Below are 15,474 nucleotides of genomic sequence, written 5' to 3'. Positions count from 1 at the left end.
AAGCGAAGGATATATACCGATATCCTAGAGGCCATTAATAACATAGACATAAATAAATGTGGTAGTTAGAGGGCAATGACCAACTATTGGAAACTTGTAAGACATATGGCATAAACATGGGAATATTTGCATTTTAATCTACTATTATTGGTTGACATATAATGTTTCGTAACATTATGATGTAAGTTCGAGATAAGGAAATTGGTAGTTGTAGGTATGATTAAAATGAAGGGTCATGAGTTTCTGAAGAAAGTAAGGCTCCGTTTGGTATCGTTCTAAAAAAACGTTTCTGGAGTTTTTTTTTGTTCTATTGGAACGAAAAACGGAATCTTTTGTTTGGTCCGTTTCTGTTTTTCTAAAACAAAAAGTGAAAAAAAAATAAACTGAAAAAACGAGATTAGACGGAACTCCATTCCCATTTCCGTTCCATTTTACAAAAAAAAAAAAAAAAAAAAAAAAAAAAGAATTATCTGTCCAAAATGTTCCCAGAAATAAAATTTATCAAACACCTTCTTACCCGTTTCTGTTTCCAGAAACAAGAATTATCAAACACCCTTCTTACCTGTTTCTGTTTCCGGAAACAGTAATTTCTGTTTCTGCCGTTTCTTGAAACAGAAACAGCAGAAGCGTTATCAAACGGCCCTGAGCCTTCATCAGGTGACTCACCAGCGGGTGATGCAATTATTTTCCCAAACGACCTCCCACTAAAATTCCCGCCCTCGCTGTGAGGGCTGAGGGTTCTTCTTCAAGGTTCTCACCACCGTCTCATTTTCTAGACTTCACGCCGGTCGTATCAGAATTCAGAACTGTAGAGCGCCCGCCATGGAAACAGAGGAAGCCCAAGCAACCATACCCTTTCAGCTTCAGTTCGATAAGCCACTTGCCTCTCAGGTTCTTTTATTCACATCGTCGTCTTTTTGTGTTTTTGTTGTTTTGGATTATTTGTGTCGTTTTATACTCATTCGGTGCTTATTCCCTACTTCAATCTTCTCCATTGTTAAGGTTAAATTCGCAGAGTGGAACCCAGAGAAGGATCTTCTGGCCATGGTTACAGAGGATTCGAAGATCCTCCTGCATCGCTTCAATTGGCAGAGGCTATGGACAATTTCTCCAGGTTTTCATTTTCCTCACTCTCTTTGGATTTACAGGTGTAAATGCTTACTACTAAAGAAGAATTCGGTGGAATTTATTCGTTTCTTAAGAAATTAGGGCAATGGAGCAGCTTAAAACTGACTTTTCTTTGCTTTACGTCTGAGGAGCTATCTTACCTATTTCGGAAGAAATCCATTTCAACTATTTCACTCTAAACACTTCAATGAACATGTGTTTATGACGGGTTAAAAAAATATCATTTGACATCCGTAATACGAATGAAATCGAAACAATCCATTTTCCCTCTCTCTCTCTCTCTCTCCCTTGAAACCCACCTCCTTTCCGAAACCCTTGCCCCACCCATGAAATAATAATAACGTTATAAGTACTACTACTATTACTACCATTAATACTAATTGTTATTATTATTTGTTGACTTATTTTAAGAAATCAATCTGAAATTAAAAGAGACTTCCAACCAAAGAGAGCCTAACAATGGTTTTGGACTAATTGATTCATCGTCAGTAGGAAAATGCATAACGGCTCTATGTTGGCGCCCTGATGGTAAAGCAATAGCTGTTGGGCTTGAAGATGGGACTATTTCACTACATGATGTTGAGGTACGAGGGACTTAAGAGGTAGATCAATAAAACATCTCTGCAGTTTTTTGAGCTGTTTGCAACTGGTTATCTCCTTGAGCTATTAATTAGTTGCTATTTATGATGATAATTCTTTAAATCTATATTTCGTTTGTCTTGCCAACTCCTAGATATATATTTTGCGAAGTTCTTTGGGAAGCTAGCCTTTAGGGATGTGTGAAGTCTTCTGAGTTTGAGACGGGAAATTTTTCTGCCTTATAATGTTTGACGGATGCTAGGTATGTTACTCAAGTGAAGCTTCATTCTCTCCGACAAGGTCTTAGGGATTTTAGATCTGGGGGATGTGAGAGTTAGTTGCACTAGGAAACTCTTACATAGATTGAAGATTCAATAAATAGTAGCAGAAATATATTTGGTTGCATAAAGTAGTATAAAGTAGTAGAGGGTGGGCCTCGGTGCAACTATGAGGTTGCTTTATTGTGACCTGGTGGTCACATATTTGAATTAGGAAACAACCTCCCCGTGAAGCAGGGGTAAGGCTGTGTATATATGCCCCTCCCCTGACCTTGCTTTGGTGGGAGCGTTGTGCTTTGGGTATGCCCTTTTAAAGTAGTGTAAAGCAGTATCCAAGGCTTGATTGCTGTCAGGAATGCAAGGAATTCATGCAATGAACCACCATTTATTCCTTCCATAACCTGATAACCAAAACTATTCCTTACACTGGCCACAAAAGCATCTAGTTGTAAATACCCAAGTATACAACAACAACAACTCAGCCTTATCCCAACTTAATGTGGTTGGCTACATGGATCATCACTCTCCAATCAGCTCTATTCGAGGTTATACTTGATCCAAGGCGTATGCTAACTTTGTCTTTTCTCTAGGTTTTTTCCTTGGTCTCTTAGCTCCTTTAATCTGAATCCTCCATACTGGAGCATTCAAAGGCCTCCGTTGAATATGGCTATGCCATCTCAAACGAATTTCTCATAGCTACTACCAAATCGACTCTAATATGATCATTCCTTACTTTATCCTTCATAGTTTTGCTATGCATCTATCTCAACATCCTCATCTTAGCTACACTGAATTAATCTATATGATGCTTCTTAATTGCCCAACATTCTGCACTATACATCATAGTTGGCCTTATGAATATCCCATAATATTTTTCTTTAAGTTTTAAAAGAATACGTCGATCACACAACACTCTGGATGCACCTTTCTGCTTCATCCATCCTATTTTAACTCTCTGTAAAACATCATCCTCTATATCACCTTCTTTATTTATAGTTGGTCCTAGATACCTAAAATAATCACTTTGCGGAATCTCCTTCTCATCAATTTTCACCATCTCATTATCCATCCTACTATAACTAAAGTTACTCACCATATACGCTGTCTTCATTCTATCTATTTTAAAACCTTTTGATCCAAAGGTCATCTCTATAGCTCCAACTTGGCATTCGTCCCTGCTTGCTTCATCCACCGAAACAATATCATCAACAAAAGCATATTCCAAGGAACATTATCTTGAATGCCTCATGTTAAATCATCCATGATAAGCACAAACAAATGAGGGCTTAAAGTTGATCCTTGATGTAACCCAATTGAAATTGGGAAATCACTACCTTGATCCCTCACAGTTATTACACTAGCCACCACACCATTCTATATTCTACATATCCTTAATTATGTCCGCATATTTACTTGAAACACTTATCTTCTCTAGTACTTGCTAGATTAACTCTCTAAGGACCCAAATATCATGTTTAATAATAGGCATCTAACTTTTCATTAAGAAAATAACCCAAAAAAGTGCAAGATATATGGAATGGAAAGATAATGCAAGGCAAAGACAATACAAAACGACACCCAAATAAAAGCATGCATATCAGCGAGGAAACAATATTTCTGTACTCCCATTAACTCCTTAGAAGGGGACACTAATGAGAAACCGATCAATTTGTAAACATGACCTTCTCAATTCTCTTGCCTTCCTTTGAGAAATCCTTCTAATTTGGTTCATCCAAATTTCCATCTAATGGCATGAGGTAAGAATTTCCTAACACTCTCCATTTGCTTCCCGAAGTTATCTTCAGCCAATGAGTAAACACCACTGTAAGCCTCATTAGTCAGTATCTAAACTATGACTCTAGTTTCAACTCTAGTTACAATTTTGCAAGTTGAATCAGTGCGTAACTTCTTTCCCGAATGAGTAACAAAGTATCAATTTAAGTAATAGACTTCAAATCATATTAAATTTCATAAGACAGAAAATCTGTCCACAGATTAACACTATATAGATAAATTGGCCATCACTTGCGACATACAGATTAGAATTGTTAGATCTTGGTTTCATTAGAAAGGTAACTGAATAGACTTAGATGGCACCCAAATTATGCTAAACTGACAATTGTTTACTCCCAAAAATAACAGAGAGACAATTGAGGGAAACAACTAATATGATAATGACTTAAAAAAAGACAAGAAAAGAAGGAACATTCATCATATTGTTTGACACATGCATGATCTCATGTGAGTTGAATATGGAAATTCTGGATAAGAATCAACACTTGAAGCTTGAGATGCTCCTGCTTCTTTGCCTCATCAATTTCCCCAAGACAAAATACTTCCCAATTGCAGCTTGCCATGTACAACCCTGACTTTTACCATCTCAATTCTCAACCGCCCTCATCAAATCCTATCCAAGAAGCCCAATTTCACCAAAAACGAATGGTTCCCTTCTGAAATATATTTCCTAAACCTTATTTCTTGAAGAGTCGAAACATGCAGATAATTTCTAATTGAGTATTCAGCAATTCTGAAAGTTCCTTGCCATTCTTGGCTGGGGCTTTATGATTCTAAATATGTTGAAAAATCATCGCCATGCTCAGGTTAAGTGTTTACTCTGTAAGCTTGGGGTGCTGTGCTTGTTAAAAGAAATGGATATATAGTCTGATTTATTTGACTGAAACTAATGGTACTTATTTCATGCATTTGAATGTGATGCAATTGCACCCGCTTCTTATTATTGATATGCTCCACCTTTGCTGCTTATGTTGCTAAATAATAAATTTTTGTTTGCAAAAACAGAATGGCAAGCTGTTGAGAAGCATAAAGTCTCATAGTGTGGCTGTGGTGTGTCTTAACTGGGAGGAAGATGGACAGCTGAATTTGGTATGCAATTATATAGTTCTCTGTTCATTCTCAACAGATAATCTGACCATTATGGGTATGCTGAATGGAATAGGAACTCGTTTATTATATAAGAATTGATAGCTGCTTTCAATTGGTGTATTATTGCCTTTGCCAACACCTCTTTTAAAAATTTTCATCCCTTGCCTTTTCAGATGTATTTTGATTGTTTATTGTTTGTTCTGTGGAGTTCGCTGTTAAAAAAAAAAAAAAAAAAAAAAAAAAAAAAACTCTGAGACTTAAAGTGCAAAGCAATACATAGTTTTGGAATTGAACTTTTATTTATTTATTTATTTATTGTGGGCATACTGGTTTAGAGATTGGTTGGGTGACAACAGGTTTTGAAACTTGGGGACTTTGTTAACATCGGGGCCTCTTTTTTTTCTACCTTTTTGATTGATAACAGGAGAAATTTCATTCGAAACTATAAAATGTTAAGGAGCTATACAGCTGTACATTTTTTTTTGCGAACAAAGCAAATATACAAATTCAAGAAAATGGCATACCTGGATTGATGAAATATAATCCAGAAGTTTTCACACCTGCCCATTCAGCTAAAAGATGACCTTATCCAGTCAAATTCTTGCTTTAGACATGTATGTCCTCAAACACTCTTGGGTTCCTTTCCTTCCACAAAGTCCAGTAGCTTGCAAAGGGATTAAATTTCATTTCATATCAGCTGTTGGGAAGGATTTAGTAGCAAGAAGCCGCTTGGTAATATATTTCAGATGCTGGGTGGAGGGGCACCCAACAGCCTTAATTAATAACAAACAAATGACTGCACACAAGTGAGAAATATGTGATCAAAAGTTTCTTCATCTTTGTAGCATTAATGGCGTACTGGCATCCGCTAGCCCCAAAAGAAAAAACCTCTCCTTTAAATTGTTCCAATGTTAAAACCATCTTCAAAAATAGCATCCAAGCAAACACAAATCTTATTGAAGGAGCTTTGCTTTTCCAGATGCATGCCCTCTCTCCAATTTCAAATTGGTCCTCACTCTTTGCATAAGAAATTGTGATAAGCTTTCACCAAAAACTCTCCTTTGACACCATTTCTGCACAACCTCTTTTCTGGACCACAATGTTGTAATTTCTGAAGGAGGTCAGTACAACGTTCAATCTCAAATTCCATGGGATTGCTTCTAATTAGAACCACCATGCTTCAAATATCTGCTTTACCAAAATCCCTCTAGAGGCTGTGGTAGAATATAAACAAGGTTATATATCACATTAATGTAGAATAATCCCAAACCAGAAAATCCAGCAAGAGACTAGTACTTAAGAGGATCACTACTCAGAGAATATAGGCCAGAAATAGGAAATGTTTGTAACTCACAACAGACATATTAGAATAGACTAGAAATCTGGTCGAGTGGTCTATTCTAATAGAAGAACAGTCCTGCAGAATTTGAAGGAATTCTATTGATAGAACGTAGACTTATGGTGAAGTCCTTGTGCTACTAGGAAAGCAAGAAGCAAAGATAAAAGTGATCTGTGGGCCACTATTCTTTAAAATAGAACCAGAATAAGAGCATGGACTTGTTTCTCATGGACTAAATCAGAACAGTAAACAGAGAGATATTGAGGAAGAACATAATCAGGAAACTTGAGTAAAAAGTATCTTCCAAAAACACAGAGAAATCTTGCTGAAATTTTGAAAATTTCCGTGGTTTTGACATGGGCTACTTGGCCGAGATGAATTGTCACATGAATCAGGGATTCGACAATGTTTTGGTCGAAATTTTGGTCTTTTCGGTAAATTTCGGGTTGTGTCTACATTGTAGAAAAAATTGCACTGTTTCGGAGAAAATTTCTGTTATTTTGGCTGAAATTTTTTTCATCTTGGATGTTTACCCCCTGAAATGGCCAATCAAAACTCACGGCAAAAAATGCACCGTTTTGGAAAAATTTTGGTCAGGCCGAAATGGGAAACCCGAGTTTACAAACTTTGGTAAAAAGAGGGTGACTTGGCCATTTGCCCCCTGAAATGGCCAACAAAAACTCACGGCAAACAATGCACTGTTTTGGCGAAATTTTGGCAGGCCGAAACTACACCGAAACCCGAGTTTACAAACTTTGGTAAAAAGAGGGTGCCTCTAGTTAAATGTGTAATCTGAACTGTAGTCTGGTAAGAGGTTAAGATAGAAAGTAGAAGAGATACAAGGGCATGAATTCACCTGCTGTTGTTTTGGAATCCATTAAGTTGAGCCTGAGAATCCACTCAGAAAAACAGAATTGGATCCACAGTACTTTCTAAAAAACTGAAGTTTATTGTTCATAAATTCACATGTATAAGGGAAAATTTTTTTGTAACCAAGGTTGGTGAAAAAAAATTGTAACCATATTTTTTTGCCATTTTTTTTCCCAATGAGGATAGGCCCAGTCATTTCAAACAAGCATTGCATTAAATACTGCATTAAAAAAAGTTTGAAAACCCTTTTTTTACCCTTGCTTTAAATACTCCATTAATAACTTTAGGGAATAAGACAGGGGGCAATTAAAAGAAGGTTACAACTTCTTAGTTCACCCCTTAAGGTGACTACAAGTTGAACCCATGTACATATATATATATATATATACACATATAAAGGGTGTTAAGTATTGGAGTGTTTCGTATCGTATTTAGGGCGAGACTTGACGCAGCGGTAAGGTTGCTCTATTGCAACTTGTTGGATAAAGGAAACAGCCTCTCTGCGGAGCCCGGGGGGGGGGTAAGGCTGTGTTCATCTGCCCCTCCCTAGACTCTGCAAACAGAAACCATGAGTGAGATACAACATCGAGAGCAACCGAAGGCCTTGGAAACTTGTTTTTCTCTTCGTTCTGAGTTGGGGGAAATCGTCAACATAAAAAAGGACCTTAATCTTCACTTTTTCAACAAGTTGGGGATTTACAATGCTCAATTCATGGATCAAAACCGATTTGGGGAGAAAAAGTTGCATATTTTTTTAAGGCTCAAATCTCCCATTTTCGTACTTTTTTTTTTTTTCGTTATGCATCACTAGATTAGGTAAATATGACTGAAATCCTTTCGCTAAGCTGATAAAGATATATATATATATATATATATATATATATAGTATACTATAATGTTTTCTGCTTCAAAATGTATTTTATATGTATCATAAGCACATTCATGTATTTCTTGATCATTTCCATGCGTATCTTTAGTGTATCTTCACTATCTTATGTCTTTCTAATATGATATGTCACTTGAGATCAACCCTCCGATACAATGCTGGATTTTGATGCTTAAATTCTGGTATATATAAACTGACTCTCTAATAGTCCTAAATTAATTGAAACTGCTATTAGGAATAGTAAAATCAGGTATTTGACACTCCTACTCAAACTAGGACTCTATAAACCAAACATGGTCTTGGAATAAAATCTAGATTCAAGTTCCTAATAATTCTAGTACTTGACTTAGCTAACTTTTAACATAAAAAGGACTCATTACCTGCACAGATTTGGACTAAACTAATCCTACTTGACTAATCTTGTATTACAAAAAACCCCTTGGACCAAAATGGCGAAGATGTATAGAACCCACCCCAATGCTTATTTCTTATTAAATGAGCCCTTTGTGATTCACCTCCGTCACTTATAGCCTATTTCTTCATGATCCATGCATGGCTTATCAGTTCTTTGCCTTTTTTTTTCCTTCTTCTTTGAACCCATTGAACCATCTCAATCTCCTTCCCCCCTTTCTTGTCTCCTATTGATTCTAATTCTGAAATTTGCTGGAATGAATTTATAGGTGATCCCATCCTTCATATTCTTGCCCCTCATCATTCTTAAGGTCTTTATCCCAATGAACACTCATTTTACGCATATTCTTTCCTTGCCTCACCCTGTAAAAGGAAAGTAATAAAGAAACAAAATTGCACAACAGAATAACTTACAAGTTTGTTAAACATACCTTTTTATATTATATTTCGAGTATTTTTATCCAAATTTATTTTTCTGAGAAACAATTTCTATCCTTGTGTATAGCACATGGAAGCCTCATGTTTGTTTATTGGTTTCCTATCATGGAGTGATGATTGCTAATTCTGTTTCAAAATTTTCATTCAGGATGATGATGGTAACATCTCAACTTATGAAGACCGTACTCCACGTTTCTTTCCTCCTGCTCCTAGAGTTCCTCGGATGCCTGGAGTGGTATCTGTGGATACTGGATTTATGGATGACAATGAAGACTCGTTTCGAGAACTGTCAAATTCTTCACATCAACGTTTCAATATCTTATGCAGTGGAGACAAAGATGGAAGCCTTTGCTTTAGCATATTTGGGATTTTCCAAATAGGAAAGATCGTGAGTTAGAGCTTTGATTGGAATGTGACTTCTAAGACATATTTTATCAAAACATGTGGTTCAAATGGAGCTCTTTTGCATCCATGTTATTGATATTGTTCACCCCTTGGGGTTTATCCCCTTTCTATTCATCTATTGATTGTTATTTAGCTTGCATGCACTTCAGTGTACAATACTACTTGCTTATATTTGGTAGTTCAATCACAAAAAGGTGCATATGGAATTCTTCAGTGTATGAAATTGTGCATCTAGAAGGAATGTATCAAGGAAAGTCAAGTATATGATGGAATGATGGTTTGAACCGATTAAAAAGATGAACATTTTTCAAAAATTAAAGTATTATGCTCAAAATGTAGATAAGAAAGTGCATTGCAAATATTAGAAAATCAATGTCTTTGTTATGTTGATTTTTTTTTATCACACAATGATTTTGTTATGCATTTCTTTCTTTGGGTGGGAAAGTTGGTTGTTTTTGGTCAAACTCATGGCTGTTGTGCATTTCTTATTGCCTAACAGATTGAGCTAGTTGATACTCAATAGATCGTATTAAAATCTTGATTTTTTTGTTTATATATATTCCCTGATTGGGTTTGAATACAAGTCATCCTTGGATAATTGGGCTGTCTGAAGGACCTCTAAGTTACTATATTTTTTTTGGTCTTTGGTTTTGATTGAGGTCAAGGGTGTTTCTTTTGTTGACTTTAGGTCTAATTGGGTTCGTTTAGCAGTAATAGGAATTTATAGGATAGCTTTATTCAATGGGTTGGTTCCATTCATGAGCCTTTTTGCTGGGGAGGGGTGGGGTTATCGCAATCCCTTTCATCCCTCCATTTTCCCCCCTTATATTCTTTTTTACGAAATAAAATCACCTCTGCTTCATCAAAGGGAATGGAGAAAGATAGGAGAATCTACCCTCTATTATGTCATCATTGTTGGAGACATAAAATGTAGGTCGAAACGAAATATTTTGGATTTTAATTGAAATATTGAACTTCTTGGCTACAATTTTCAGTGGTAAAATGGCCATATTTTGGCCTAAAACATGAGGGAAATTAAGCATCTGTAAACATATTTAAACTTTTTAAAAAATACACCCAATGATAGTTTGGCTTCGGACCCTAGGTTGCTAATGTACACTGTACCCTGGTGTATACTTTCTGTAATATAGCCTATCCTACACATAATGTAGTATCAGAACACACAACATTCAATGAAATAATTGAAATATGTATTAAGAAGAGGAAAAATATTTAATAGTACAACAATGTCAATAAGTGTCATCTTAGTTTGTTCGGCAACGTTCTTTTTATGTATTTCTGCTGTTCTGTTCTTTTGGAATAGAAAGAACAAAAGTGTGTTTGGCAACACTCGTCCATTTTTTGTTCTTTTGTAGTGAATTACACAAAAAGAACACAAATGTTGATAATAAATTTAAATTTGTTTTTTTCGATTGAGTTTGTGGGCTTGTGTGAATTATCCTTTGGTATTTTGACCCCTTTTGGATTATATTGACTAATAATTTGATTTTATTACTGCTGGGCTTTGTGGGCCTGTCATTCCTGTTGAGCCGATTTATAGAAACTCCAGATTAACATGTGCACACTGAGGTGAACAAGGCGATGCCTAGGCGACAAGGCGCCTGGCCACCGGGCCACCATCGAGGTCGTCTTTCCACTGTGACAGTTATGCTTTTGGAGCCTTAACTCCCATTTTGACTATATATTTGAATCCAAGACTTGCTGCCAAATGTAAACCCGATTGTATTACTGCTATGCATGGATGCCCACTTTTTGCATGAAACTTACAACCTGAATTTTCATATGAAAGCCATTTCCCAAAGTTATTAATATCCTCTAAAGTTTAGCTTGATCATTCATTCTCCTTTCTTTCCTCCTCCAGGTTAGGTTTACTGGCACATATAATTGCTGTCTGGTGTGATAATTGTTTTAATCTGAATTTCGCATGGGTGGGGTCTCAAAATAGTCACTTGTAATAATTTGAATGCATGTAGGATTTATTTGTTACTCACTATTATTCTTTTGCGTATGTATTGACTTATGTTGGTGTTTTCCTTATCATTTTAGACTTTTATTTTGATTATTTGCAGTTGTTACATGAAAAGTTATTCAATTTCCTCTTACCCTCTGTAATTTTGTCATGGGACCAGAATATACACAATTTCTCCATTTTTACTCCTCAATTGGTTAACCAAGCTACTTGTCAACTTCAAAATGCTTCTGTGTACAAGGTTAGTTCTTTATATTCCTGTGGCTGACCTTTGAAAGCCATACCTTTTTCTGGGCAGATTTATATTTCTGAATGGTCTAAAGCCACTTCTACTCTTTTCGGAGGCATCTTTTTTGTTTGATATAATTTTTCTGCCACCTTATTATTCTACTCATGGTTTAAAGTATCTCCGATACCGATACGATACCCTTCGATACGTATCTTAAATTTAATTGAACGATACGATACACACCGATACGATACATGGAATTTTTAAAATCCTTTCGTATCAATGTATATCCTATGATACATACTGATATGCATCAATACACCACGGATACACATCGATACGATACGATACGATACGATATGCACCGATACGACTCTATGGAAAATATAAAATCGAAGTGAAATGTACGTTTCGGTATGTATCGATCGGTACGTATCGGTGAGTATCGGTATGTACTGATACAGTGCGCTACGTTCATATAATGGCCAAGATGATAATTTTTCAGAAAACACGATTTTTTGAGGGGCTTTTGTTCCAAAGTTGTTGCTAGCCATGTTTTTCTCAAACTAAAGTAGAAATCAAGGTTGAAAACAAGGATTTTACATTTATGGGACAACTACAAACCTTAAATTCTTAGTGCGATACCCTCAATTTAATGTTTATGCATAATACACGTTATCAATAGTTTTTTTTTTACAAATTCTTTATGCAAAAGTGTTTAAAAAAATGTTTCCTATCCATTTATGTATTTATCTTTAGCGTATCTTAGCGTATCTCCGATACGATACGATACACTCCGATACGTATCTTAATTTTGGCTGACCGGTACGACGACCGATACCGATACTTTAATCCTTATTTCTACTTTTTTCTCCCCTTTTTGCTGTAGTAGGAGAGGAAGAGGGGGGGGATGTATGTGTTTGTGTTCCAGAATGACAAGGGGAAAATCAACAAAAATTAATGTGGCTTATAGTTGGACTTGTTATTAACAGAAGGTATCATCCTAGATAGAGTGGAGTTGTGGAGGAGGTCTGATGTGGCTCATCCGGAAGAAGTGATGAGGCTTTGTTAGATTGTGTTCATTTTATATGCTTTTGGAAGGTCATTTTACAAAGCATGTATTGTACTTCTATCAGATGATTTTTATATGCATTGGACATTGTTTGGAAGGGTGTTGAAATGAATGAGTGATGAGGCAAAATCCTGAGATAATGCAATGGAGAAATGGAATGATTTTGTCTGGTGACAAAATTAGGAGGTCAACTAAGATGGTCTGTCATAATGGTGGGGAGTGTGAAGGGGTACGTACAACTGGTGCAAGTGAAAGGCGTCAATTGGAGGTGATCAGATGAAGGCAAAAGAGGATGTGGGGCAATCTCATGTAGACTAGACATGCATGTTTTAGTTTAGAAATTTCCTTGACAAAAGGTAACGAAATAATAGGTGCAGTCTCAAGGGGCGAAAACCTTATTATCGTTAGCACAAGATCTGGATGATGATGCTTGCAAACAGCTTATGTGGGCTTGTGACTGGGCTAAATAAATACTTATTGTCATATTATAAAGAGCTACCCAGTGCATGAGGCTCCCTCTACTGCATGGTCTGGGTGGGGTAAATGTACTTATTGTCATATTATGATATGAATAACATATTATTTCGATGCATCAAAGGGTTTTTGTCAGTGACTTAGTGGTAGAAAGATACTGAACAAGGTGTTGGTGGCTAATGAAATGGTGGACCCAGGCTTGAAAGGGGCAGCTGAGTGTGATTTGTAAGGTAAAAATGGAGAAAGCTTTTGGAAACATCCTTGGATGGGATTTGTTGAGAAGTGGAGGGTGGATAAAGGATTCTTAGAAAAAAGCTAGGTTTCTGTTTTGGTAATGGGGCTCCAGCTGGTTCTTTTAAGAGTTTCTGATGGTTGAGGCAGAGGGATTCTTCTTCTCCCTTCTATTTCATTTGTGTTTCAAAGGTTCTGGCCATCTTAATGGCTAGTTGGAAGGCGGGGTGTGTGGTGGAGGGTTTCAGGTAAGGAACTCTCTCTAGCAGTACACAGATGTTTCCTTGCTTCTTTTTGTTGCATTGGTGGTCCTGATCCCTAATCTGCAATGTGTTCTATTGGTCTCGGAAGTGGAGGCAGGGTTGAAGGTGAGCTTAAAGAAGAGCGAGGTGATTCTTGTTTGGGAGGTGGAAAATGTGGACTGTTCGTTGCTGCTATGGTGTGTAAGGGTGAAGTCTTAAGGAATTATTGGACCTGGTGAAAAGGTGGAGAGGAGGCTGTCCAGTGTCTACGCTCAATCCATGTTTTCTTTTCCAGCGTCTTTTGTGGCGAGATTGGAGACCGTTTACTATCGATCCATGTTCAGAGAAGCTTTAAAGTGTTTTTCTTTGGTATGGGAAGGATAACCAGGGGAAATGGCAACGAGTGGACTGGGCAAAGGAGAAGGGGGGGGGTGGCACTCAATATTATCCCGGTGAAAATGGGGAAGAAGGGGGCTTGTGCTGGGAAGTGAAGAGGAAGAGGGTGGGGGTGGGGGAGGATTAATGGGGTTTTGGAAGGAGATGCATACAAAGTCCCAAGAGTTTATGGAAACAGGATGGCACAGTGGGGGAGCAATCCAAATGATTGAGAAGTTGTGACTTGGGATTTGGGGCAGTGACAGGACATATGGGGTTTGGAATCAACAAGAGCTAAAGGAGGGGGGAATGGAAGGATCTGGAGTGGAGCAGGACTAGCAGTTTTTGATGAAGTCCTTTTTTAAGGTGCTTCATAATGGAGAGAGTTAACACAAGATTAGTGGGAATTATAGGAGAACCCCAATTATTGCTTTCTCTATGTGGATTTCTTGCCATGACAGTAGACATTGACAAATGATAACATAAGAATGCTGGAAATTGAGGAATGTATGCAGTCTTCATAACAAGCCTAAGCAATGGAATCAAGCTTCAATTTCTTCTTCTCTCCTGAAGGCTAGATAAGGGGGAGGAGAATTTTTTTTTAAAGGATATCCCTATATTATACTGTGCCAAGTTTTGAAGGCTGACCTGTCTGCCTTATAGTGAAAGTATAATCGTGTAATGCTCCTTTGTCTTTCCTTCAACCCCAGCCCAAATAAAAAACTTGTGTTTTATCAGGGTAGTTGCATACTATTTTTTTTAAACTAATATTTGACCCCCCCTTTTTTTTTTGGGGGGGGGGGGGGGTTATCTGCTTTTGATAGACATTGGCTTCTTTCTGGAGAATATGAAATTGTTAATGGGTTGATCTCGTCATCAGGTGGCTTTATCTAGAGATCTTTGTCATTTGATTGTACTGAGCATTGGGGACCTAGTACAAGACAAAGTAGAATTCAAGGACCCTCAAATGTCTACACATGGTTTGCATTGTTTGCTTCTCAATACTTCTATATTTCGGAAACGGTAAGCCTAATGTCTCAGAAACGTTTGGTTCGAAATTGAAATTGTCTAGCTTCATCATCCAGTTTTCTTGGTCCTGAAATAATGTAAATTTGCATTTATTTTAATTTTTTTGCAGTAAAAAATATTTATCTCATCAAACATCTGTTCATCTTTATCGCATTGGACTTTCATGATAGGCTAATGTTTTTTGAAAGTTTTATTAGGCAACTGAAGAAATTTACGAGGAAATTGAGAAAGAAAATAACATAAGGAGAAAAAGAAAGAAAAGCATGCCTTCTTGAAGTGTCCAACACTCAAAATCTTAAGCTATTTGGTGGAGAGGCCCAACTGTTATATGAAGTCATCAAAGGTCCCAGAGTCTGCTGATGTGGGATTATTCCAACACTCCCCCTCACTTGTTGCTCCTCTTTTTGTTGGCAATACACTTGGCATGTGTGGCCCATCCTTTGGGTGATCGTACACAGCTGTTTAATTAACATAATGGGCCTGGTGTTTTGATAATATGTTGAATTTTCAACTGAAAAACTTAAGCTATTACGTGGAGAGGCCCAACTGGTATATGAAGTTATCCAAGGTCCTAGAGTTAGTTGATGTGGGATTATTCACAAATCACAACAGCCT

At 37.0% G+C, this 15,474-nt stretch overlaps 1 protein-coding gene across 3 annotated transcripts in view; it reads left to right on the top strand.

The window, feature by feature from the left end:
- Positions 1 to 649: 649 nt before the first annotated feature.
- Positions 650 to 15,474, top strand: part of LOC122079526 (anaphase-promoting complex subunit 4) — a 39,575-nt gene continuing 24,750 nt past the window's right edge. Inside the window, exons 1-7 of one of the 3 annotated variants that reach the window (XM_042646061.1) lie at positions 650 to 891; positions 1,003 to 1,114; positions 1,621 to 1,712; positions 4,785 to 4,868; positions 8,961 to 9,200; positions 11,368 to 11,448; positions 14,711 to 14,853. In XM_042646061.1, coding sequence (XP_042501995.1) covers positions 823 to 891; positions 1,003 to 1,114; positions 1,621 to 1,712; positions 4,785 to 4,868; positions 8,961 to 9,200; positions 11,368 to 11,448; positions 14,711 to 14,853 — 821 coding nt within the window. In that variant the 5' untranslated portion in view covers positions 650 to 822. Of the gene's footprint in view, positions 892 to 1,002; positions 1,115 to 1,617; positions 1,731 to 4,784; positions 4,869 to 8,960; positions 9,201 to 11,367; positions 11,449 to 14,710; positions 14,854 to 15,474 lie in introns of those variants that run through there. The other 2 variants (XM_042646060.1, XM_042646062.1) reach the window with 2 other exon arrangements.

Source organism: Macadamia integrifolia, chromosome 5 (genome assembly GCF_013358625.1).
Source record: "Macadamia integrifolia cultivar HAES 741 chromosome 5, SCU_Mint_v3, whole genome shotgun sequence".
Classification (NCBI taxonomy): domain Eukaryota; kingdom Viridiplantae; phylum Streptophyta; class Magnoliopsida; order Proteales; family Proteaceae; genus Macadamia; species Macadamia integrifolia.
The sequence above is the reverse complement of the archived record's forward strand: the minus strand, read 5'-3'. Positions and strand labels throughout refer to the sequence as shown.